Here is a 22234-nt window from a genome sequence, read left to right on the forward strand (position 1 = left end):
ATTGTGCGCGGCAGCTCCGTGGAGCAGATGAAGCGGTTGACGATCGGCGTGGAGCTTGCCGCGCAGCCCAGCGTACTGTTCCTGGACGAACCGACCAGCGGACTGGACGCGCGGTCGGCAAAGTTGATCATGGATGGCGTCCGCAAGGTGGCGGACAGCGGCCGGACTATCGTGTGCACGATCCACCAGCCTTCGTCCGATGTATTCTACCTGTTCGACCACTTGCTGCTGCTGAAGCGCGGCGGTGAGACGGTGTTTGTTGGAGAGCTGGGCGAGAAGTGCCGCAAGTTGGTGGAGTACTTCGAGTCGGTCCCAGGTGTGTCGCCTCTGCCTGAGCGGTACAACCCAGCTACGTGGATGCTGGAGTGTATCGGTGCCGGCGTCAACAACGACGGGCGCAACTCGATGGACTTTGTGGAGTACTTCAAACAGAGCGAAGAGAAGCGCGTTCTGGACACCGAGATGGCACAAGAGGGCGTCACCGTCCCAGCTCCTGATCTCCCGGAAATGATCTTCCAGAAGAAGCGGGCGGCTAGTTCATGGACGCAGGCCTCGTTCTTGACGATGCGCTTCATGCGCATGTACTGGCGCACCCCCACGTACAACATGACGCGCTTCGTCATCGGTCTGTTCCTCGCTCTGCTGTTTGGACTGACCTACGTGGACGTGGAATACGTGAGCTACCAAGGCATCAACGGTGGAGTGGGTATGGTGTTCATGACGACTCTTTTCAACGGCATCGTGTCCTTCAACGGCGTGTTGCCGATTGCCTCGGGTGATCGGGCTGCATTCTATCGTGAGCGCGCTTCCCAGACTTACAATTCGCTCTGGTACTTTGTGGGTTCCACGATCGCCGAGATCCCATACGTGTTCTTCAGCTGCCTGGTCTTCACGGTGATCTTCTTCCCGTTGGCAGGGTTCACCGGGTTCGGGACGGGTGTGCTCTACTGGATCAACGTCTCGCTCCTGGTGCTGACGCAGACGTACATGGGTCAGCTCTTCATTTACGCCTTGCCGAGCGTGGAGGTCGCGGCTATCATCGGTGTGTTGATCAACTCGATCTTCTTTCTATTCATGGGCTTCAATCCTCCGGCTAACTCCATTCCGAGCGGCTACAAGTGGCTGTACGCGATCACCCCCATGCGCTACTCGCTCTCCATCCTGGAGGCGCTCGTGTTCACCGATTGCCCGAACGAGCCGACCTGGAACAGCACGCTTGGCGCGTACGAAAACGTCGGCTCGGAGCTCGCTTGTCAGCCGGTGACGGACCTGCCGCTCACGATTGATCACATCACAGTCAAGGGCTACGTCGAATCGGTGTTCAAGATGAAGCACGACAATATTTGGAGCGACTTCGGCTACGTCTTCCTGTTCCTTGGCATTCTCCGCCTACTGGCGCTGCTGTCGCTGCGCTACATCAACCACCAAAAGAGATAAGACCATAAAATACATGCTCCTACCATACGTGTTGTTTGCATGGATGAAAGTGTGCAGCAGCGTGAGGAACTGCGGGATCTTGCCACTGCCCGTCACTCCCTCCACGACGATGACCTGCTGCTGCTTGACGGCGTCCTGGATCTGCGTAAGGAATTGGTGCACGGGCAGATTCTGGCGCTGGGCCAGCAGCGTCTGGTAGCGAGCCAAGAAGGGCGGCGGCGAGAGGCGCATCCGGGAACCTGCTCTTGCGTGTCTTCTTCTTGCCGTCGAGGTCACCCACGTCTAGTGGTCGACATGGTGCGAGGAAGCTGCTTGGGCTGTGTCTGTCGTCGAGGCCACTGGTGACTTGACCTAGAGCCCCGAAAAGCTCTGGGGGCAGACGATGACAAGAAAGAGATCAAGGAAAACTGTTCGTGACGTGCAATTGAAAAACCAAGCCTCCGAGTGCTTCCTCTCGAAGTGGTCCTCCGTGTAGCCTACATAACTTTAGTTCCCGCTGTTCTAGATGCAACGTCAAGTGGAGTCGTGAGGGTAAGTAAGAATCAGTCCTGGCTGCAAGATGCCCCAAGATGAGCAGCAAGGACGTTGCTTTTGTCCAAATACGTACACATTGGTACATTTCACATATGCTTACGATGCACTCCACCCTCTTAAGCGCGCGGCGGCGAGTACAGCGACGCACCACTACCACCACAGTCCAGCAACAGCAGCAGCCTAGTCGTGCGCGCCGAACACGGACAACAGCAGCTCGCGCAGCTCCCTGCTGAATTACTTCTTGTTTGTACACGGGCTTGATGTCGCGCAGCACGATGTGGTAGCGCACCGCGGCCCTCACGCATCATAGCAATGCCTTCGTTGACTTCGCTCATGGGCATCTGTTGAACAATGGTGCGCACTTTCAACCACATCCTACTCATGAATAACGTACTCGTCCTCTCCCAGGGGTACATCGTTTCGTCCTCATCCTCCCTCAAGAACGTGAAGCAAGCAGAATCTAGATGATCCGAGTGGTAATTTATCCGTAAGTTATTCACGGATTATCCAATACAATGTTGCGGATTTTCGTCGTTCCAGATCTAGAACAATGCCAGCCTCTGCCTGGTATTATTTCCTGTTATTGAGACTCTGTGCTTAAGATCACGTCCAGAGCGCCCAGCTGCACGACCACAGCTCGCCAGGTGTGCGCGGTGCACTGTAGCAGGCCGCAGCGAGGACTTCTGCGGCGATGCGCGCACATGGAGACGAATTTTATTTGAGGTCTGAAGCTGGAAACTGAAGATCGGATCGTATCCTTGAGACAGTCGGACCAAGGATACCGATCCGTCGACTGCACCGTGTCGACACTTTGCATGCGGACTTTCGACAACCGCGCGATCAGAAGTTAAATCCGACAAGAGAAGCAGCAGCACTGGACCTGCGAACGTCGGGGCTAAAGCGCGAAGGCCGAGTCTCGGTCCTCGGAGGAGCCCTTTGGACCGCGTGCGTCTGCAGCGCCCACACACTGAGATGACCCATTCATCCAGCCCGATCCACCCACTGCCGCGCTCCGCCTCAGAGCCAAGCGCACCCCTCCACTCATCCGCGCTGTGCTTGGCGAAATTGGCTTCCAGCTGGCGTGGCAGCCACAGGTCGTGAGCACAATCATCGCGCTCAACGCGTACATGAACGTGGCGGATTTCGCTCACCAACGAGGACAAGCGCTCTGATGACAAAAGAGTGTTGGTCACGCGGAAGTGGCGCGCAAACCGCCGCGGTACCGCAAATGGTCGGACCCAGCGAGGCTCCTGCTTTAGCAACGCGAGCGAGCGCGTCCTCGGCGTGAAGCCTTACCGCATCAAGATGCACATGGAGCTCCTGGGCAATGGCAAACTCGCTGCTCCGAAGTCGGAGCATCAGCGACGTCAGCACATCATGAGATGCCACCACCGGCGACTGTCGATTCTTAGCGGAAGGAGCGGATACAAACGGCAAGTCACGCGGTAGCACCGGGCATCTCCGCGTAATATCTGGCACCCGATTGCTCGCACAATCGTCGTGTCGCACCGCCGAATGTCCCGCACTTCCTTTTGACAGCGGACAGCGGATACTGCCGCCACCAGCGTCTCCACTGCTGCAGGCCCAAGTGCGCGTGCTTCAAACGCAGCCACAGCAGCCTCGATACGATCGATCGATGGCTGCATGCATCGCCGGAGAAATGGCCCCACGTCGGTGTCCATCGCTGTCCGTTTCGACAGCGTTTTGCCAGTCACCCGCGCGGCGATTAGGGGAGTTGCGTCAACCGCACTTCTTACAGTATATCCAGCCTGTGTGCGCGCAATCCGGCATCATACGCGCGTGGATATTACGCGCGAGCGAGCGGCTCCATTCCTCTCTCTCTTTGTCTGGCGGTACGTCGGTCGTCGCGCCGCCCCGTCGGGCGAGGTCAAGTGAGCCTGCCATTCCTGAATTTGCTCGACGAGAGCGACACCGACCGCCTTCACACAAAAGAGCCGCTGCAATTGCGCTCGCGTCGCTGTCTGCCATGTCGACGACCTCGGACCAGAGGACCCCGGGCCACGAGTCCGGCGCGGCGCTCATGGCGTACGGGCCGGAGGTGCTGCACGACTACGTGGCGTCGCGCTTCGAAGCCGCGCTGGGCCGCACCATGCCGCAGATGGAGGTGCGCTTCACCAACCTGTCCATCTCGGCCGACGTGGTGGTGGTCGAGGAGGACGAGAGCAAGACGGAGCTGCCGACGATCTGGAACACGGCCAAGAAGGGCCTGGCCAAGTTCTCGGCCAAGAAGCACGTGGTGCGCAAGGAGATCCTGCGCAACGCCAGCGGCGTGCTCAAGCCGGGCTCCATCACGCTGGTGCTGGGCCAGCCCGGCTCGGGCAAGTCGTCGCTCATGAAGGTGCTGAGCGGCCGCTTCCCGCTCGAGAAGAACGTGACGATCGAGGGCGACGTGACGTACAACGGCGTGACGCAGGCCGCCATCATGCGGCGCCTGCCGCAGTTCGTGGCGTACGTGACGCAGCGCGACAAGCACTTCCCCACGCTCACGGTCAAGGAGACGCTCGAGTACGCGCACCGCTTCTGCGGCGGCGAGATGTCCAAGCGCGCCGAGGACAAGCTGTCCAAGGGGACACCCGAGGAGAACAAGGCCGCGCTCGAGGCCGCGCAGGCGCTGTTCGCGCACTACCCGGACGTGGTGATCCAGCAGCTCGGCCTCGACAACTGCCAGGACACGATCGTGGGCAACGGCATGATGCGCGGCGTGTCTGGCGGCGAGCGCAAGCGCGTCACGACTGGCGAGATGGAGTTCGGCATGAAGTACGTGACGCTCATGGACGAGATCAGCACGGGCCTCGACAGCGCGGCCACGTTCGACATCATCAAGACGCAGCGCAGCATCGCCAAGAAGCTGCAGAAGACGGTGGTGATCGCGCTGCTGCAGCCGGCGCCCGAGGTCTTTGCTCTGTTCGACGACGTCATCATCCTGAACGAGGGCGAGGTCATGTACCATGGGCCGCGCGAGCAGGTGGTGGCCCACTTCGAGAGCCTCGGCTTCAAGTGTCCGCCCGAGCGCGACGTGGCCGACTACTTGCTGGACCTGGGGACGAACCAGCAGGGCAAGTACGAGACGGCGCTGCCGTCGGGCTTGGTGCACCACCCGCGTCTGGCCAGCGAGTTCGCGGAGCACTACCGCCGCTCGTCGATCCACCGCGACATGCTGGCGGCGCTGGAAGCTCCGTACGACCCGCAGCTGCTGGAGAACGTGAGCAACGACATGGACCCGATGCCCGAGTTCCACCAGTCGTTCTGGGACAACACGTGGACGCTCATGGAGCGCCAGAACAAGGTGACCATGCGCAACACGGCGTTCCTCAAGGGCCGAGGCCTCATGGTCATCATCATGGGCCTGATCAACGCGTCCACGTTCTGGAACGTGGACCCGGTGAACGTGCAGGTGCTTCTGGGCGTGCTGTTCCAGGCCGTGCTGTTCCTGTCGCTGGGCCAGGCCTCGCAGATCCCGACGTTCATGGCTGCGCGCGACATCTTCTACAAGCAGCGCGGCGCCAACTTCTACCGCACGGCGTCATACGTGCTCTCGTGCTCGGTGTCGCAGGTGCCGCTGGCAATCGCGGAGACCATCGTGTTCGGTCCGCTGGTGTACTGGTTGTGCGGCTTCGTGTCGTCGGCTAGCGCGTTCATCGTGTACCTCATCATGCTGATCCTGACCAACTTGGCGTTCGCGGCGTGGTTCTTCTTCATCGCGTCCATCTCGCCGGACCTTCACGTGTCCAAGCCGATCGCCATGATCACGATCCTGTTCTTCGTGCTGTTCGCCGGCTTCATCGTGACCAAGAGCCAAATGCCGGACTGGCTGGTGTGGATCTACTGGATCGACCCGATCGCGTGGTGCCTGCGCGGGCTGGCCGTGAACCAGTACCGCTCGTCCGTCTTCGAGGTGTGCGTGTACGAGAGCGTGGACTACTGCACGGACTTCGGCATGTACATGGGCGAGTACTACCTGTCGTTGTACGACGTGCCGTCCGCCAAGACGTGGATCGTGTACGGCATCATCTTCATGATCGTGGCGTACGTGGTGTTCATGTTCCTGGGGTGCCTGGTGCTGGAGTACAAGCGGTACGAGAGTCCGGAGCACACGATCCTGACCAAGAAGACGGTGGACGAGAACGAGGCTGACGGCTACGCTCTGGTGGCTACGCCGAAGAAGAGCAAGTCTCCCGCCAACGGCGAGGCGTTCGTGGTGGAAGTGAAGGAGCGCGAGAGGAACTTCGTGCCGGTGACGGTGGCGTTCCAGGACTTGTGGTACTCTGTGCCGGACCCGAAGAACCCGAAGGAGACGCTGGACCTGCTGAAGGGCGTGAGCGGCTTTGCGATGCCCGGCTCGGTGACGGCGCTGATGGGCTCGTCGGGTGCTGGCAAGACGACTCTGATGGACGTGATTGCCGGCCGCAAGACGGGCGGCACGATCACGGGTAAGATTCTGCTGAACGGCTTCGAGGCGAACGACCTGGCCATCCGCCGTTGCACGGGCTACTGCGAGCAGATGGACGTGCACTCGGAGGCGTCTACGTTCCGCGAGGCGTTCACGTTCAGCGCGTTCCTCCGCCAGGACAGCAGCGTCCCCGACAGCAAGAAGTACGACTCGGTGGACGAGGTGCTGGACCTGCTGGAGATGCACGACATCGCGGACCAGATCATCCGCGGCAGCTCGGTGGAGCAGATGAAGCGCCTGACGATCGGCGTGGAGCTTGCTGCTCAGCCCAGCGTGATTTTCTTGGACGAGCCGACGAGCGGCTTGGACGCTCGCTCGGCGAAGCTGATCATGGACGGCGTCCGCAAGGTGGCGGACAGCGGGCGCACGATCGTGTGCACGATCCACCAGCCGTCGACGGAGGTGTTCTACCTGTTCGACAACCTGCTGCTGCTGAAGCGCGGCGGCGAGACGGTGTTCGTGGGCGAGCTGGGCGAGAAGTGCCGCAAGCTGGTGGAGTACTTCGAGTCGATCCCTGGCGTGACCGCTCTTCCGAAGGGCTACAACCCCGCGACGTGGATGCTGGAGGTGATCGGCGCCGGCGTCGGCCACGCTGCCGGCACGACGGACTTCGTGCAGCAGTTCAAGGACAGCGCGGAGCAGCGCATCCTGGATGCGAACCTGGCCAAGGAGGGCGTGACGATCCCGTCGCCCGACTACCCGGAGATGGTGTTCACGAAGAAGCGCGCTGCGAGCTCGTGGACGCAGGCCCGCTTCCTGGTGGTTCGCTTCCTGGACATGTACTGGCGCACGCCTTCGTACAACCTGACCCGCTTCGTGGTGACGTTCCTGCTGGCGCTGGTGTTCGGTCTGCTGTTCCTGAACGGCGGCTACACGACGTACCAGGGCATCAACGGCGGCGTGGGTATGGTGTTCATGACGACCTTGTTCAACGGCATCGTGTCGTTCAACAGCGTGCTGCCGATTTCGTGCGAGGAGCGCGAGTCGTTCTACCGCGAGCGCGCGGCGCAGACGTACAACGCGCTGTGGTACTTCGTGGGCTCGACGCTGGCGGAGATCCCGTACGTGTTCGCGAGCGGGTTCATCTTCACGTTCGTGTGGTTCTTCATGGTGGGCTTCACTGGCTTCGGCACGGCGCTGCTGTACTGGGTGAACATTTCGCTGCTGATCCTGCTGCAGACGTACATGGGCCAGTTCCTGGCGTACGCGCTGCCGAGCGTGGAGGTCGCTGCTATCATCGGCGTGCTGATGAACTCCATTTTCTTCTTGTTCATGGGCTTCAATCCTCCTGCGAACGCCATCCCGAGCGGCTACAAGTGGCTGTACGCGATCACTCCGCAGCGGTACCCGCTCGCCATCCTCGGCTCCCTGGTGTTCGGTCAGTGCGACGTGGACCCTACGTGGAACGAGAGTACGCAGGCGTACGAGAACGTTGGGTCTCAGCTCGGCTGCCAGCCTGTGACGGGTCTGCCGGTGTCGGTCGAGCACACGACGGTGAAGGGATACGTGGGCTCTGTGTTCGGCATGTACCACTCGGACATGTGGACGGACTTCGGCTACGTGTTCATCTTCATCGCGGTGTTCCGCGTGCTGGCGCTGCTGTCGCTGCGCTTCCTGAACCACCAGAAGAGATAAGTGGTGGCTGGATGGATAGTATCGGGAGTGGCGGAAGGGCTACCTCCCTTAGACAAAACAACAACTTTTGAACAAACAAATAAACTACTTCGTAACTTAGACCTCAACGAACTCGTCTCGTGTGTACTTTGAAAGCTCCGCTTTCTGCTGTCGTTTGCTGCTGTAGGTACATGTAGTACTTCGATGGTTGTGTGTACTACTGTGGTATGAGCTTGTACTCTGCATCTTGCTGCTGTACGAGTTTGTACGGGGTGCCAGAAAAAAAAAACACTTCGGAAAAGGTAACGTTGTGTGTGTGTTTAGTTGCCGCTACTTAGCGGCCGAGAAGCACGCGAGCCGTCGAGCAGGAGAGACTCTATCATCCGCACGACGTCGGATCCGTCCTCGTTGCCTGAGGTCTCGGACAATTGAAGGAATCGACCGACGCTCTCGTCCTGTTTACGAAGGCCAGGGGTGCTACCGCTCGGTACGAAGCGGATGAACGTCAGGATTGCAGTTGGCATACCAACAGCACTTTTTGTCTTCGCATCTGCCGGGCGTACAACCGACCAACCTGTTTCATTGGCCTGTAAGCCGCTCAGCTCTCCCTCCCCCTGGGTATGAGCTCGCCAGAGAATCACTGTCCGCCCGCCTTGGGTTCGCTTTCGAATCACCATTCGGATAAGCAGGTTTGAGGGTTCAGGAGAATTGGCTTGTCCAGCGACGCGGAACTTGAGAGCGCGCGTGTCTTGAGGGTCGGATGTTTCATAGTGTTGGCGGTCCTTTTGCTTATGAAGAAGGCACATTGACTGCCATATAGCGTCACTGGTTTGCTTGTAGTCGAAAGGGACGAACTTCAACGCCAAGTTTTCATAATACTCGAATTCTCCGTCACGCAACCGTTTGGGGTCTGGGCAAAACGAGGTTAGCGGGGCGTCATCTACTCCCCACTCCTGGAGAACGCTGTCGACTTGGTCGTAGGCAGTCTCGACTTCCTGTTGATACCTCTCGAACAGTTGAATATCGGAAGGCTCTAAAGGGAGTCCAGCGCCTCCACCGTGGACAGCGTTGTTGGGCCCATTCAAGTGTTGTTGCACCTTCAGTCCAAGCTCTTGTAGCAGCTTCGTGTGCGCCGCGACAGCTTCTCGAAGCCGGTGTCGCTCTTCCTGAGCCACGAGTCGACTTTGCAGCTGACGGGTGGCGATGGCTCTCCATACGGGCATGGACTTGGTCCTCTCCAGTATCAGCTCGTTTTCACTCTGCATCGCCCGCAGCTCAGCCAGTTCTGCTGACAGCTCGCTCTCCTGCTGCTTCAGGAGCTCCCTCTCGTTCTTGATCTTCTTGCAGTACTTGAGTCGCCTCTTGGCAGCGTTCGCGTTCCGCTCCTTGCGCCGCTCTGCCACCGCGTGGTTCCTCTCCAGGGTTTTAGTGCCACCACTCGCAGCCGTTCGGACTGAGGTCGAGGCGCCGCAGGACGAGAGCAGCGCCTCCGTCTCCGCCACAAGCTGGTGGCTGGCCACGAGGAGCACGTCGTGTTCGGCACTCACCGCCAGTTCCTGACGAGTCGCATCCGTTGGCACGTGGGACTCGACGCACTCGCCCAGGAGCTCCGATATCTCTGACAGGAACGCTGCCTCGTCGATCATCAAACTTAGTCAGTCTGACTACTTTACAAAAAACAAGTCGAAGAACTGACGTCAAAAGACAGGTGATACCACCTGACTACCGGTAATTTGTTTGAGCACACTGAAGATGAAAGCAGCAGAGTGAAATACGAGCATCTCTAGCGCGACATAGTACCTTGTAGTCGTACACGCCGGCTAGGCATCTATCTATTGTGCAAACATGCATGGGAGGAGCTCCTTGTATTCTCAATTGCATTATCTTTTCTACTGCACGAAATGCTGGACAAGCCAATTCTCCTGAACCCTCAAACCTGCTTATCCGAATGGTGATTCGAAAGCAAACCCAAGGCGGGCGGACAGTGATTCTCTGGCGAGCTCATACCCAGGGGGAGGGAGAGCTGAGCGGCTTACAGGCCAATGAAACAGGTTGGTCGATTGTACGCCCGGCAGATGCAAAGACAAAAAGTGCTGTTGGTATGCCAACTGCAATCCTGACGTTCATCCGCTTCGTACCGAGCGGTAGCACCCCTGGCCTTCGCAAACAGGACGAGAGCGTCGGTCGATTCCTCCAATTGTCCGAGACCGCAGGCAACGAGGACGGATCCGACGTCGTGCGGATGATGGAGTCTCTCCTGCTCGACGGCTCGCGTGCTTCTCGGCCGCTAAGTAGCGGCAACTAAACACACACACACACAACGTTACCTTTTCCGAAGTGTTTTTTTTTTCTGGCACCCCGTACAAACTCGTACAGCAGCAAGATGCAGAGTACAAGCTCATACCACAGTAGTACACACAACCATCGAAGTACTACATGTACCTACAGCAGCAAACGACAGCAGAAAGCGGAGCTTTCAAAGTACACACGAGGCGTGTTCGTTGAGGTCTAAGTTACGAAGTAGTTTATTTGTTTGTTCAAAAGTTGTTTTTTGTCTAAGGGAGGTAGCCATTCCGCCACTCCCGATACTATCCATCCAGCCACCACTTATCTCTTCTGGTGGTTCAGGAAGCGCAGCGACAGCAGCGCCAGCACGCGGAACACCGCGATGAAGATGAACACGTAGCCGAAGTCCGTCCACATGTCCGAGTGGTACATGCCGAACACAGAGCCCACGTATCCCTTCACCGTCGTGTGCTCGACCGACACCGGCAGACCCGTCACAGGCTGGCAGCCGAGCTGAGACCCAGCGTTCTCGTACGCCTGCGTGCTCTCGTTCCACGTAGGGTCCACGTCGCACTGACCGAACACCAGGGAGCCGAGGATGGCGAGCGGGTACCGCTGCGGAGTGATCGCGTACAGCCACTTGTAGCCGCTCGGGATGGCGTTCGCAGGAGGATTGAAGCCCATGAACAAGAAGAAAATGGAGTTCATCAGCACGCCGATGATAGCAGCGACCTCCACGCTCGGCAGCGCGTACGCCAGGAACTGGCCCATGTACGTCTGCAGCAGGATCAGCAGCGAAATGTTCACCCAGTACAGCAGCGCCGTGCCGAAGCCAGTGAAGCCCACCATGAAGAACCACACGAACGTGAAGATGAACCCGCTCGCGAACACGTACGGGACCTCCGCCAGCGTCGAGCCCACGAAGTACCACAGCGCGTTGTACGTCTGCGCCGCGCGCTCGCGGTAGAACGACTCGCGCTCCTCGCACGAAATCGGCAGCACGCTGTTGAACGACACGATGCCGTTGAACAAGGTCGTCATGAACACCATACCCACGCCGCCGTTGATGCCCTGGTACGTCGTGTAGCCGCCGTTCAGGAACAGCAGACCGAACACCAGCGCCAGCAGGAACGTCACCACGAAGCGGGTCAGGTTGTACGAAGGCGTGCGCCAGTACATGTCCAGGAAGCGAACCACCAGGAAGCGGGCCTGCGTCCACGAGCTCGCAGCGCGCTTCTTCGTGAACACCATCTCCGGGTAGTCGGGCGACGGGATCGTCACGCCCTCCTTGGCCAGGTTCGCATCCAGGATGCGCTGCTCCGCGCTGTCCTTGAACTGCTGCACGAAGTCCGTCGTGCCGGCAGCGTGGCCGACGCCGGCGCCGATCACCTCCAGCATCCACGTCGCGGGGTTGTAGCCCTTCGGAAGAGCGGTCACGCCAGGGATCGACTCGAAGTACTCCACCAGCTTGCGGCACTTCTCGCCCAGCTCGCCCACGAACACCGTCTCGCCGCCGCGCTTCAGTAGCAGCAGGTTGTCGAACAGGTAGAACACCTCCGTCGACGGCTGGTGGATCGTGCACACGATCGTGCGCCCGCTGTCCGCCACCTTGCGGACGCCGTCCATGATCAGCTTCGCCGAGCGAGCGTCCAAGCCGCTCGTCGGCTCGTCCAAGAAAATCACGCTGGGCTGAGCAGCAAGCTCCACGCCGATCGTCAGGCGCTTCATCTGCTCCACCGAGCTGCCGCGGATGATCTGGTCCGCGATGTCGTGCATCTCCAGCAGGTCCAGCACCTCGTCCACCGAGTCGTACTTCTTGCTGTCGGGGACGCTGCTGTCCTGGCGGAGGAACGCGCTGAACGTGAACGCCTCGCGGAACGTAGACGCCTCCGAGTGCACGTCCATCTGCTCGCAGTAGCCCGTGCAACGGCGGATGGCCAGGTCGTTCGCCTCGAAGCCGTTCAGCAGAATCTTACCCGTGATCGTGCCGCCCGTCTTGCGGCCGGCAATCACGTCCATCAGAGTCGTCTTGCCAGCACCCGACGAGCCCATCAGCGCCGTCACCGAGCCGGGCATCGCAAAGCCGCTCACGCCCTTCAGCAGGTCCAGCGTCTCCTTCGGGTTCTTCGGGTCCGGCACAGAGTACCACAAGTCCTGGAACGCCACCGTCACCGGCACGAAGTTCCTCTCGCGCTCCTTCACTTCCACCACGAACGCCTCGCCGTTGGCGGGAGACTTGCTCTTCTTCGGCGTAGCCACCAGAGCGTAGCCGTCAGCCTCGTTCTCGTCCACCGTCTTCTTGGTCAGGATCGTGTGCTCCGGACTCTCGTACCGCTTGTACTCCAGCACCAGGCACCCCAGGAACATGAACACCACGTACGCCACGATCATGAAGATGATGCCGTACACGATCCACGTCTTGGCGGACGGCACGTCGTACAACGACAGGTAGTACTCGCCCATGTACATGCCGAAGTCCGTGCAGTAGTCCACGCTCTCGTACACGCACACCTCGAAGACGGACGAGCGGTACTGGTTCACGGCCAGCCCGCGCAGGCACCACGCGATCGGGTCGATCCAGTAGATCCACACCAGCCAGTCCGGCATTTGGCTCTTGGTCACGATGAAGCCGGCGAACAGCACGAAGAACAGGATCGTGATCATGGCGATCGGCTTGGACACGTGAAGGTCCGGCGAGATGGACGCGATGAAGAAGAACCACGCCGCGAACGCCAAGTTGGTCAGGATCAGCATGATGAGGTACACGATGAACGCGCTAGCCGACGACACGAAGCCGCACAACCAGTACACCAGCGGACCGAACACGATGGTCTCCGCGATTGCCAGCGGCACCTGCGACACCGAGCACGAGAGCACGTATGACGCCGTGCGGTAGAAGTTGGCGCCGCGCTGCTTGTAGAAGATGTCGCGCGCAGCCATGAACGTCGGGATCTGCGAGGCCTGGCCCAGCGACAGGAACAGCACGGCCTGGAACAGCACGCCCAGAAGCACCTGCACGTTCACCGGGTCCACGTTCCAGAACGTGGACGCGTTGATCAGGCCCATGATGATGACCATGAGGCCTCGGCCCTTGAGGAACGCCGTGTTGCGCATGGTCACCTTGTTCTGGCGCTCCATGAGCGTCCACGTGTTGTCCCAGAACGACTGGTGGAACTCGGGCATCGGGTCCATGTCGTTGCTCACGTTCTCCAGCAGCTGCGGGTCGTACGGAGCTTCCAGCGCCGCCAGCATGTCGCGGTGGATCGACGAGCGGCGGTAGTGCTCCGCGAACTCGCTGGCCAGGCGCGGGTGGTGCACCAAGCCCGACGGCAGCGCCGTCTCGTACTTGCCCTGCTGGTTCGTCCCCAGGTCCAGCAAGTAGTCGGCCACGTCGCGCTCGGGCGGACACTTGAAGCCGAGGCTCTCGAAGTGGGCCACCACCTGCTCGCGCGGCCCATGGTACATGACCTCGCCCTCGTTCAGGATGATGACGTCGTCGAACAGAGCGAAGACCTCGGGCGCCGGCTGCAGCAGCGCGATCACCACCGTCTTCTGCAGCTTCTTGGCGATGCTGCGCTGCGTCTTGATGATGTCGAACGTGGCCGCGCTGTCGAGGCCCGTGCTGATCTCGTCCATGAGCGTCACGTACTTCATGCCGAACTCCATCTCGCCAGTCGTGACGCGCTTGCGCTCGCCGCCAGACACGCCGCGCATCATGCCGTTGCCCACGATCGTGTCCTGGCAGTTGTCGAGGCCGAGCTGCTGGATCACCACGTCCGGGTAGTGCGCGAACAGCGCCTGCGCGGCCTCGAGCGCGGCCTTGTTCTCCTCGGGTGTCCCCTTGGACAGCTTGTCCTCGGCGCGCTTGGACATCTCGCCGCCGCAGAAGCGGTGCGCGTACTCGAGCGTCTCCTTGACCGTGAGCGTGGGGAAGTGCTTGTCGCGCTGCGTCACGTACGCCACGAACTGCGGCAGGCGCCGCATGATGGCGGCCTGCGTCACGCCGTTGTACGTCACGTCGCCCTCGATCGTCACGTTCTTCTCGAGCGGGAAGCGGCCGCTCAGCACCTTCATGAGCGACGACTTGCCCGAGCCGGGCTGGCCCAGCACCAGCGTGATGGAGCCCGGCTTGAGCACGCCGCTGGCGTTGCGCAGGATCTCCTTGCGCACCACGTGCTTCTTGGCCGAGAACTTGGCCAGGCCCTTCTTGGCCGTGTTCCAGATCGTCGGCAGCTCCGTCTTGCTCTCGTCCTCCTCGACCACCACCACGTCGGCCGAGATGGACAGGTTGGTGAAGCGCACCTCCATCTGCGGCATGGTGCGGCCCAGCGCGGCTTCGAAGCGCGACGCCACGTAGTCGTGCAGCACCTCCGGCCCGTACGCCATGAGCGCCGCGCCGGACTCGTGGCCCGGGGTCCTCTGGTCCGAGGTCGTCGACATGGCAGACAGCGACGCGAGCGCAATTGCAGCGGCTCTTTTGTGTGAAGGCGGTCGGTGTCGCTCTCGTCGAGCAAATTCAGGAATGGCAGGCTCACTTGACCTCGCCCGACGGGGCGGCGCGACGACCGACGTACCGCCAGACAAAGAGAGAGAGGAATGGAGCCGCTCGCTCGCGCGTAATATCCACGCGCGTATGATGCCGGATTGCGCGCACACAGGCTGGATATACTGTAAGAAGTGCGGTTGACGCAACTCCCCTAATCGCCGCGCGGGTGACTGGCAAAACGCTGTCGAAACGGACAGCGATGGACACCGACGTGGGGCCATTTCTCCGGCGATGCATGCAGCCATCGATCGATCGTATCGAGGCTGCTGTGGCTGCGTTTGAAGCACGCGCACTCGAGCCTGCAGCAGTGGAGACGCTGGTGGCGGCAGTATCCGCTGTCCGCTGTCAAAAGGAAGTGCGGGACATTCGGCGGTGCGACACGACGATTGTGCGAGCAATCGGGTGCCAGATATTACGCGGAGATGCCCGGTGCTACCGCGTGACTTGCCGTTTGTATCCGCTCCTTCCGCTAAGAATCGACAGTCGCCGGTGGTGGCATCTCATGATGTGCTGACGTCGCTGATGCTCCGACTTCGGAGCAGCGAGTTTGCCTTTGCCCAGGAGCTCCATGTGCATCTTGATGCGGTAAGGCTTCACGCCGAGGACGCGCTCGCTCGCGTTGCTAAAGCAGGAGCCTCGCTGGGTCCGACCATTTGCGGTACCGCGGCGGTTTGCGCGCCACTTCCGCGTGACCAACACTCTTTTGTCATCAGCGCGCTTGTCCTCGTTGGTGAGCGAAATCCGCCACGTTCATGTACGCGTTGAGCGCGATGATTGTGCTCACGACCTGTGGCTGCCACGCCAGCTGGACGCCAATTTCGCCAAGCCCAACGCGGATGAGTGGAGGGGTGCGCTTGGCTCTGAGGCGGAGCGCGGCAGTGGGTGGATCGGGCTGGATGAATGGGTCATCTCAGTATGTGGGCGCTGCAGACGCACGCGGTCCAAAGGGCTCCTCCGAGGACCGAAGCTCGGCCTTCGCGCTTTAGCCCCGACGTTCGCAGGTCCAGTGCTGCTGCTTCTCTTGTCGGATTTAACTTCTGATCGCGCGGTTGTCGAAAGTCAGCATGCAAAGTGTCGACGCGGTGCAGTCGACGGATCAGTATCCTTGGTCCGACTGTCTCAAGGATACGATCCGATCTTCAGTTTCCAGCTTCAGACCTCAAATGAAATTCGTCTCCATGTGCGCGCATCGCCGCAGAAGTCCTCGTTGCGGCCAGCTACAGTGCACCGCGCACACCTGGCGAGCTGTGGTCGTGCGGCTGGGCGCTCTGGACGTGATCTTAAGCACAGAGTTTAATGGAAGGATAGCAAACAACCAGATAGGAAAGCTCTGGTGAAAGTGTTCATTTTACTGTTCGTGACGAATACAACGACTGGCTTATATTTTCTAGTCGGAACACCGCTAGGGCGTAGCCAAAGTTGCTCCAGGCTTTCGAGTGCTTCATCTCGACGTAGCCTTTCACGGTGGTGTGGCCGAGCGCGGCGGGGGCATCTTCCAGTTGCTGGCAAGCCAACTCCGAGCCACCATTTTCGCTCACTTCCAAGGTGTTGTTCCTCATTGCCGCAGTCCGTAAAGCTCACAGACTCATGGGGTAATCAGGTACTCCCGATAGAACGCCGGACGCTCTGCGGCTGTGAGAGGCAACGTGCTAGTGAACAAGATGACGCCGATGAACGGCGTCGTCGTGAAGATCATGCCAACACTCGAATTAACCTGGTACGTCTGGTAACTATTCCCAATGAAATCGAGGCCGAACACGACTGCCAGCATCAGAGAAATAAAAAAACTCGTGATGTTGTACGAGGGCGTGCGCCGTTAAGGCGTTTCCTCAAGAACCGCAGTTGGGTCATCGAGCTCACGATCCACCAGCCTTCGTCCGACGTGTTCTACCACTTGTTGCTACATGTACAAGTAGGTGATGAAGCGGTGTTCGTGGGCGAGTAATGCAAGAAGGTCCAGAACTTCGTCACCATGTCTTGTTATCGGGCAAAGCTATCCTGGCGAAGGAAGACGCTGAGGTGAACGCCTCGAGGACCGTCGGATGGATACGTGTATCCATCTGCTCGCAGTACGCAGTGCACCGACGAATAGCCAACTCGTTGCATCGTAACCTATTGAGCATGATCTTGTCTGTGGTTTGGCCAGCAATCGTCGATGAGAGAAGAAACTCATGTTGTACTGTAGTCGCTGCAACTCCACGCTTTCATACGCAATTGCTGTTCACTTCAACACATACCATCTCAGGAATCTCAAAGACGAGCTTGGTGGTGTTTCTTGCTTGCTATTTTCAACTTGAAAGCAGCAGGTTTGGAATCTCTGGCGTTTTATTTTCCGTTTTGGCAGTGTGGGGGTTGCAGGACATGAGACCAAGTGTCAACTTCTTCATCCTCCTCTTCAACTGTCTTGAGGATGCATCCCGACGTGTTCCTCACTGCACAATCTCCGACGGCACTGTCTGCTCCTCGGTGTGTGAAAGTCCAGTAGACCAGTAGATCACTTTCACATCTGCTGAATTGAGGTGAGGATGGCGCCCAAGATATCTTCCGTGCTCGGTTTCCACGAACGCGAGCAGCTTCACAAGAACCCGTCCATCCTGGCCTACACGGGGGACGTGGGCCAAAACTACCTCGATCTCGGCGACGGCTATGGCGAGCAAGAGCAAGAGCAAGACACGTCTGCCCAGTCGCGCCGTCGAAACACACACGTCGACAAGAAGAACATGACACGCAGCTCGCGGCTCACATCGCTATCGTCTAGTCTTCACAGCGCTCGGACCGCTGTGACCTCACGTGCCAAGAAGCTACACGTACGCGACTCGACTCGCCAGGCTATCTCCCAGCTGCGAAAGACCGTGGCGAAGGGCGTACCATCTCGATCCCAGCACGGACAGTCCAAGGAGTCCGCTTCATCGTCCCAGCCACCGTCCAACCAGTTCGATAACAACCACTACAACGGCATGGAGAACCAGCCTGGGGTCGAAAACACCGGCTACGAATGCATGTACGCGGAGGTCAGTCTGGAGAGCGCGACCGAGTTCTGCCATCCCTCACGAGAGTCCACGAATGGCAAAGGCAGACTGTCAAGACTCCTCCCTTCACGACCGTGGATCAAAAGCTCCAAGCCGAAACGACGACTGAGCGAGGAGCTCTACATGTATTAGGTTCATCGTGATAACGTTGGTACCAATGACTCAGCGTGGCCAAGTTGAAGTCACCATCTCGCTCACCACTCTTTGGTGGCCAAGTTGCCGCTCAATACATATTTGTTGTCCCCGCCCTGATGCCTAGACACCTTTGACTTGTGAAACGGATGAGTCCAATCCCAAACGAACATCTTCAAAACGGGACGGTGGTGAATAGCTGCCTTCTCCGCCTAGAATACAACTTACTCCTGTAAAAAAACGCATGCGAATGCACTGGTGCTTGAGCACAAAGGCATTGCTGTCGATACGCGCATTCACACGCATTCCGCACTTCGTATACCGCCGCGGGATGGATGGGAAGATTCAGCGGTTGCAGCGTAACCGACCAATGAGCACCTCAGACGGCATTTCCGACCCAGTCAGGAATCGGATCTCCATCGCCCCTCTAGCCAATGCGCGAGTCAAGACGCGTCCAGGCGGAGCCGGTCGCCAACCAGGTGGCGCCTCACGAGTCCGGCACGGAAGCGAGCAGCTCGTCCGAAGTGATGGATCTCCTCGTGGTGAAAGATCGGCAGATGGGGTACGGCAGTACGACACCGGAAGTGCCACTGGAAGAGGCCAATGACGAGGTGGTGAGCGACCAGATCTTGGTGTCCGCCATCGCCAACCTCAGCGCAGCAGTACGTGGCTATATCCATGGAGGTTTGCATTGGCGTGTGTCTGACCGAGCACTTGTTGTGTGCAGTACAACTTGGCGGTGATCAACTACGCGCTGATGATGCTGGAGCGGTCGTACCCCAACTCAAGTCCGGAGCTGCGGTCCACGGTGGACTCGTGCTCCTTGGTGGGGGCCATTGTGGGGCAGCTCACGTTCGGCTACGTTGGGGCGGTCATGGGACGCAGGAAGGGGATGATCCTCACGCTCCTGCTGTCCATTCTGGGCGCTGTAGCGAGTGCAGTGCTGCCGTGGGGCACCGACTCGGTGTACCACGTACTGGCAGCCTGTCGGTTCGTCCTGGGAGTGGGTGTGGGAGGTGTCTACCCGCTGTCGGCGGCTTCCGCGGTGGAGTCGACGGACGATGACGATGAGTTGAAGAAGAGCAAAGTGGTGGCTGCGGTGTTTAGCTTCCAGGGCATCGGCCAGTTGCTCGCCCCGCTGATGGCGTTCATCATGCTGAGCATGAATGCGCAGCACTCGATCGGCTGGAGGGTTCTGCTACTTGTCGGTGCGTTCCCGGGACTGTTCGTACTGCGACGAGCTTTCCAGGTGAAGGAGGACTCACCTCCGTCGCCGATAACCCCTCCGATCATGCTCAAGCGGATGGATTCCGAGGTGACCTGCAAATCGAAATTGTGGGATAAGGTGCAAGAGAGCACCTCGCTGCAGCGCAAACTCTTTGGCGCTTGCGCTAGCTGGTTCCTGTTCGACATCTCCTTCTACGGGAATGTTATCTTCACGCCTATTATTCTGCAGGACACGTACGGCTTGGATAAACACCACTTTGCTGATGTCGCACTCTGCTCGTTGGTTGTGGCGGCCATCGCACTGCCGGGCAACCTGCTCACCGTATTTATTGTCGGCAAGATCAGCTTCAAGACGATTCAGATCATGGGCTTCGTCGTCATGGCGCTGCTCTTCCTGACACTCGGGGTCTTCTACGAACAACTACTGGCGTTCAGGGGACTGCTGCTCGGCATGTACGCACTCACGTTCTTCTTCTCGAATTTTGGACCGAACGTCGGCACCTTTTGCCTCCCCGCGGAGATTTTCGCGGAAGACGTGCGCGTGGAGTTGAATGGTGTTGCTGCGGCGGTCGGGAAGCTCGGTGCTGCGGTCGGGGCAGCATCCTTTGGTATCATCGAAGCTCGCTTTGGCGTATCATATCTTCTGGCATTGAGTGCGACGGTCTCTCTGCTCGGAGCACTCGTGACCTACAAGTTCATCCCCACGAAGCACTACACAGCCTAAGGCGGGCCTTAGACTGCTAGACACAGCTTGGACTATTGTTGGCGTAACAATGCTATTATATATCGATCTTCACCTTGCACGTCGATCTGTTCGAGCGCAGCGAGTATTAATGCATCCACGTGACAGAGCACCACACACCTGTAAGTTGCCGTTGGAAGACTTCATCGTACGTCGTCTTACTTGCGGCGAGCAGCATTGCGCTCTCGTTTTGCTTTGAATGTCTTGTCCTGGTTAGTCATCTCATCTCGGAATGCTTTCAGCAAGTGCCCTCCAGCAAGGCTGTTTCCGCCGCACAGTTGAGTGAACCGAGCATGCGTGAATCGAGTGAGCATCCTGCCATCGATGGAGCTATTGACGTTGTCGGCAAACTTTTGAAATCTGCCCTTGCGCACTGAGCAGATCCAGTTCCTCACTCGATCGTTGTCCCATTCGCGAATCGGAACAATACGCTCTTCTTCACCTTCACCTGCTTCCTTCACATCAACTCGATCCGTGCCGATTTGAGGAGCGTCTTCGAGCATCTGGCCGGCACAGAGCAATGTGTGCAACGTGTGCTCAGTATCGATTGACAGCGGCGATATCGTGGCGATCACACTGGCCCGAGAATTCATACTCCACAGACAACTCTTCAAGATGCGAGTGAGAATGCTAGCGCGATAAGGCACGAAACCTGTGCTGTCCTCACGCCCAATTGCACGAACACACTCCTTCAACGCCAGGTGGCTCTTGTTGATCTCGATCGCTTCTTTTCTCCGCGCTGCGTCATGGTAGAACGAGTCTTCGTTGCGTTCGCTGCCAGCCAGATCCAGCAGCACGAGCTGTCCGTAAAGCTCTCCCAGATCTTCGCTTCTGGGGATGCGATGGCGCAGGTTAACGTAGCACACCAGGTGAGAACGCGATGACTGGTGATTCACTGTTGTTGATTCCGTTGTGCGCAACTCCTTGACACCCTCCAGCACCTCCAACAGCGAGTTGGTCGAGTCGGCCTTCACTTCTGTCGTGCCGACCAGGCTCGTATTGCCTTCGCCGTCATCGCACACCAGCACCTTCGCACGGTCGCGAATGAGATCTGCACCCCACAATACGAAGCAATAGCAGCCGTTAACGACAGTAAGAAGCAATCAAACCTCTCCATAACCCCGCACCAAAGCACTTGGATCCTGCGACTTCCACGGCCGAGACAGAGACGGCAAAGTCCACGTTGCCTACCGCCTCGGTGAATAGGTCGTCCGAGATGTACTGGAAGAGCCCACTCATGGTGTAAGTCTTGCCGGATCCCGTTTGTCCGTACATCATGCACACCGCCTTGCCGCCCTGCATGGCGTGCAGCAGCAGGTGCTTGACGGCATCCTCGTAGACAGTCTCCGTGTCGACCTTCTCGTCGTAGCACGTGGAGAAGCGCTGGTGGTGCGAGACCACGTACTTGTGGCGCATATCTACACACAGCGAGCGAGCACCCATCAGCCCCCAAGCACCTCCCCACTAAAAGCTCTTCGTACCAGGGTACATTTTGCACTCGTGAATGACGATCTCGCGCCGGCCGACGGCCGTGATCACGTCGAACTCGTGCTTGTGCAGCTCGTGCGGCAGCAGCGGCCGCTTGCGCACGTACACGTGCATGTGGTCGCTGCCGAGCGCCTCTCTGCTCTGTTCATCCTCTTCTCCGCCGTCCTTCAGCTTGCTCTGCATCTGCTGCAGGTACTGCGTGCGTAGCTGGCGCAGTGTGCGCTGGAAGTCGGTCGCGTGCACCTTCCGCGCCGTGCTGGGCAGACAGACCAATGGTTGGTTAGACCCACGTCTCTACGTATATACTGTTGCATTTGGGCGCGCACCGCTTGTCCATGTTCTCGCCCGCGGCGCGCCATTGTCGGTCCGGCACCATTGTCCTGCCTGTCCTGAGAGCCACTTGTCCACTGCGACGCAAAGTCGGAAGTGGCGGATCCACTTCTTCAACTGCCGGCGAGAATGACGGTCTGGCGGTTTCGCCGGTGAATACTTTCGAGGAGCGGCCATTACTTTTGAGTGTTTCGTTTGAACTTCTCCCCTCTTGGTTTCAGTATTGTATACTGAGACCAAGTGGGATCACCGCTGTTTCAAATTCAGAGCGGTTTCCCGTCCGCTCTCAATTTGCAACACTATGGTTTTATAGAGGCCCTCGGCCAAAATGTAATATTCTATTCATTTAACAAGGTAACCTTCGAGATTTGATGGCATGAACAAATTCAGAGCGGAAC

At 58.8% G+C, this 22234-nt stretch overlaps 7 protein-coding genes across 7 annotated transcripts; 3 read left to right on the plus strand and 4 right to left on the minus strand.

The window, feature by feature from the left end:
• Nucleotides 1-1389: 1389 nt before the first annotated feature.
• KRP23_1446 (uncharacterized protein) lies at nt 1390-1668 on the minus strand (the record flags this gene model as incomplete). The annotated part of the gene is made up of 2 exons (XM_067885198.1): nt 1390-1412; nt 1461-1668. 2 exons carry the CDS (start codon nt 1666-1668, stop codon nt 1390-1392), a joined length of 231 nt encoding a protein of 76 aa, XP_067752019.1.
• A 2290-nt stretch (nt 1669-3958) lies between these two features.
• On the plus strand, nt 3959-8077 carry KRP23_1447 (ABC transporter G family member 31; the record flags this gene model as incomplete). The annotated part of the gene is made up of 1 exon (XM_067885209.1): nt 3959-8077. The coding sequence occupies one exon, from the start codon at nt 3959-3961 to the stop codon at nt 8075-8077; it is 4119 nt and encodes a 1372-aa protein (XP_067752020.1).
• A 299-nt stretch (nt 8078-8376) lies between these two features.
• On the minus strand, nt 8377-9702 carry KRP23_1448 (uncharacterized protein; the record flags this gene model as incomplete). The annotated part of the gene is made up of 1 exon (XM_067885220.1): nt 8377-9702. One exon carries the CDS (start codon nt 9700-9702, stop codon nt 8377-8379), a length of 1326 nt encoding a protein of 441 aa, XP_067752021.1.
• A 961-nt stretch (nt 9703-10663) lies between these two features.
• On the minus strand, nt 10664-14782 carry KRP23_1449 (ABC transporter G family member 31; the record flags this gene model as incomplete). The annotated part of the gene is made up of 1 exon (XM_067885231.1): nt 10664-14782. The coding sequence occupies one exon, from the start codon at nt 14780-14782 to the stop codon at nt 10664-10666; it is 4119 nt and encodes a 1372-aa protein (XP_067752022.1).
• A 2631-nt stretch (nt 14783-17413) lies between these two features.
• Nucleotides 17414-18049, plus strand: KRP23_1450 (uncharacterized protein; the record flags this gene model as incomplete). Its single annotated transcript, XM_067885242.1, has 1 exon — nt 17414-18049. One exon carries the CDS (start codon nt 17414-17416, stop codon nt 18047-18049), a length of 636 nt encoding a protein of 211 aa, XP_067752023.1.
• Nucleotides 18050-18483: 434 nt separating this feature from the next.
• On the plus strand, nt 18484-20000 carry KRP23_1451 (putative inorganic phosphate transporter 1-6; the record flags this gene model as incomplete). Its single annotated transcript, XM_067885253.1, has 2 exons — nt 18484-18711; nt 18777-20000. The coding sequence occupies 2 exons, from the start codon at nt 18484-18486 to the stop codon at nt 19998-20000; spliced, it is 1452 nt and encodes a 483-aa protein (XP_067752024.1).
• Nucleotides 20001-20176: 176 nt separating this feature from the next.
• KRP23_1452 (Diatom spindle kinesin-1) lies at nt 20177-21882 on the minus strand (the record flags this gene model as incomplete). The annotated part of the gene is made up of 4 exons (XM_067885265.1): nt 20177-21069; nt 21146-21436; nt 21500-21762; nt 21833-21882. The coding sequence occupies 4 exons, from the start codon at nt 21880-21882 to the stop codon at nt 20177-20179; spliced, it is 1497 nt and encodes a 498-aa protein (XP_067752025.1).
• Between the last annotated feature and the right edge of the window lie 352 nt (nt 21883-22234).

The sequence above is a fragment of the Phytophthora ramorum genome, assembly GCF_020800215.1.
Source record: "Phytophthora ramorum isolate Pr-102 chromosome Unknown Phyram_PR-102_s0001, whole genome shotgun sequence".
Taxonomy (NCBI): domain Eukaryota; phylum Oomycota; class Peronosporomycetes; order Peronosporales; family Peronosporaceae; genus Phytophthora; species Phytophthora ramorum.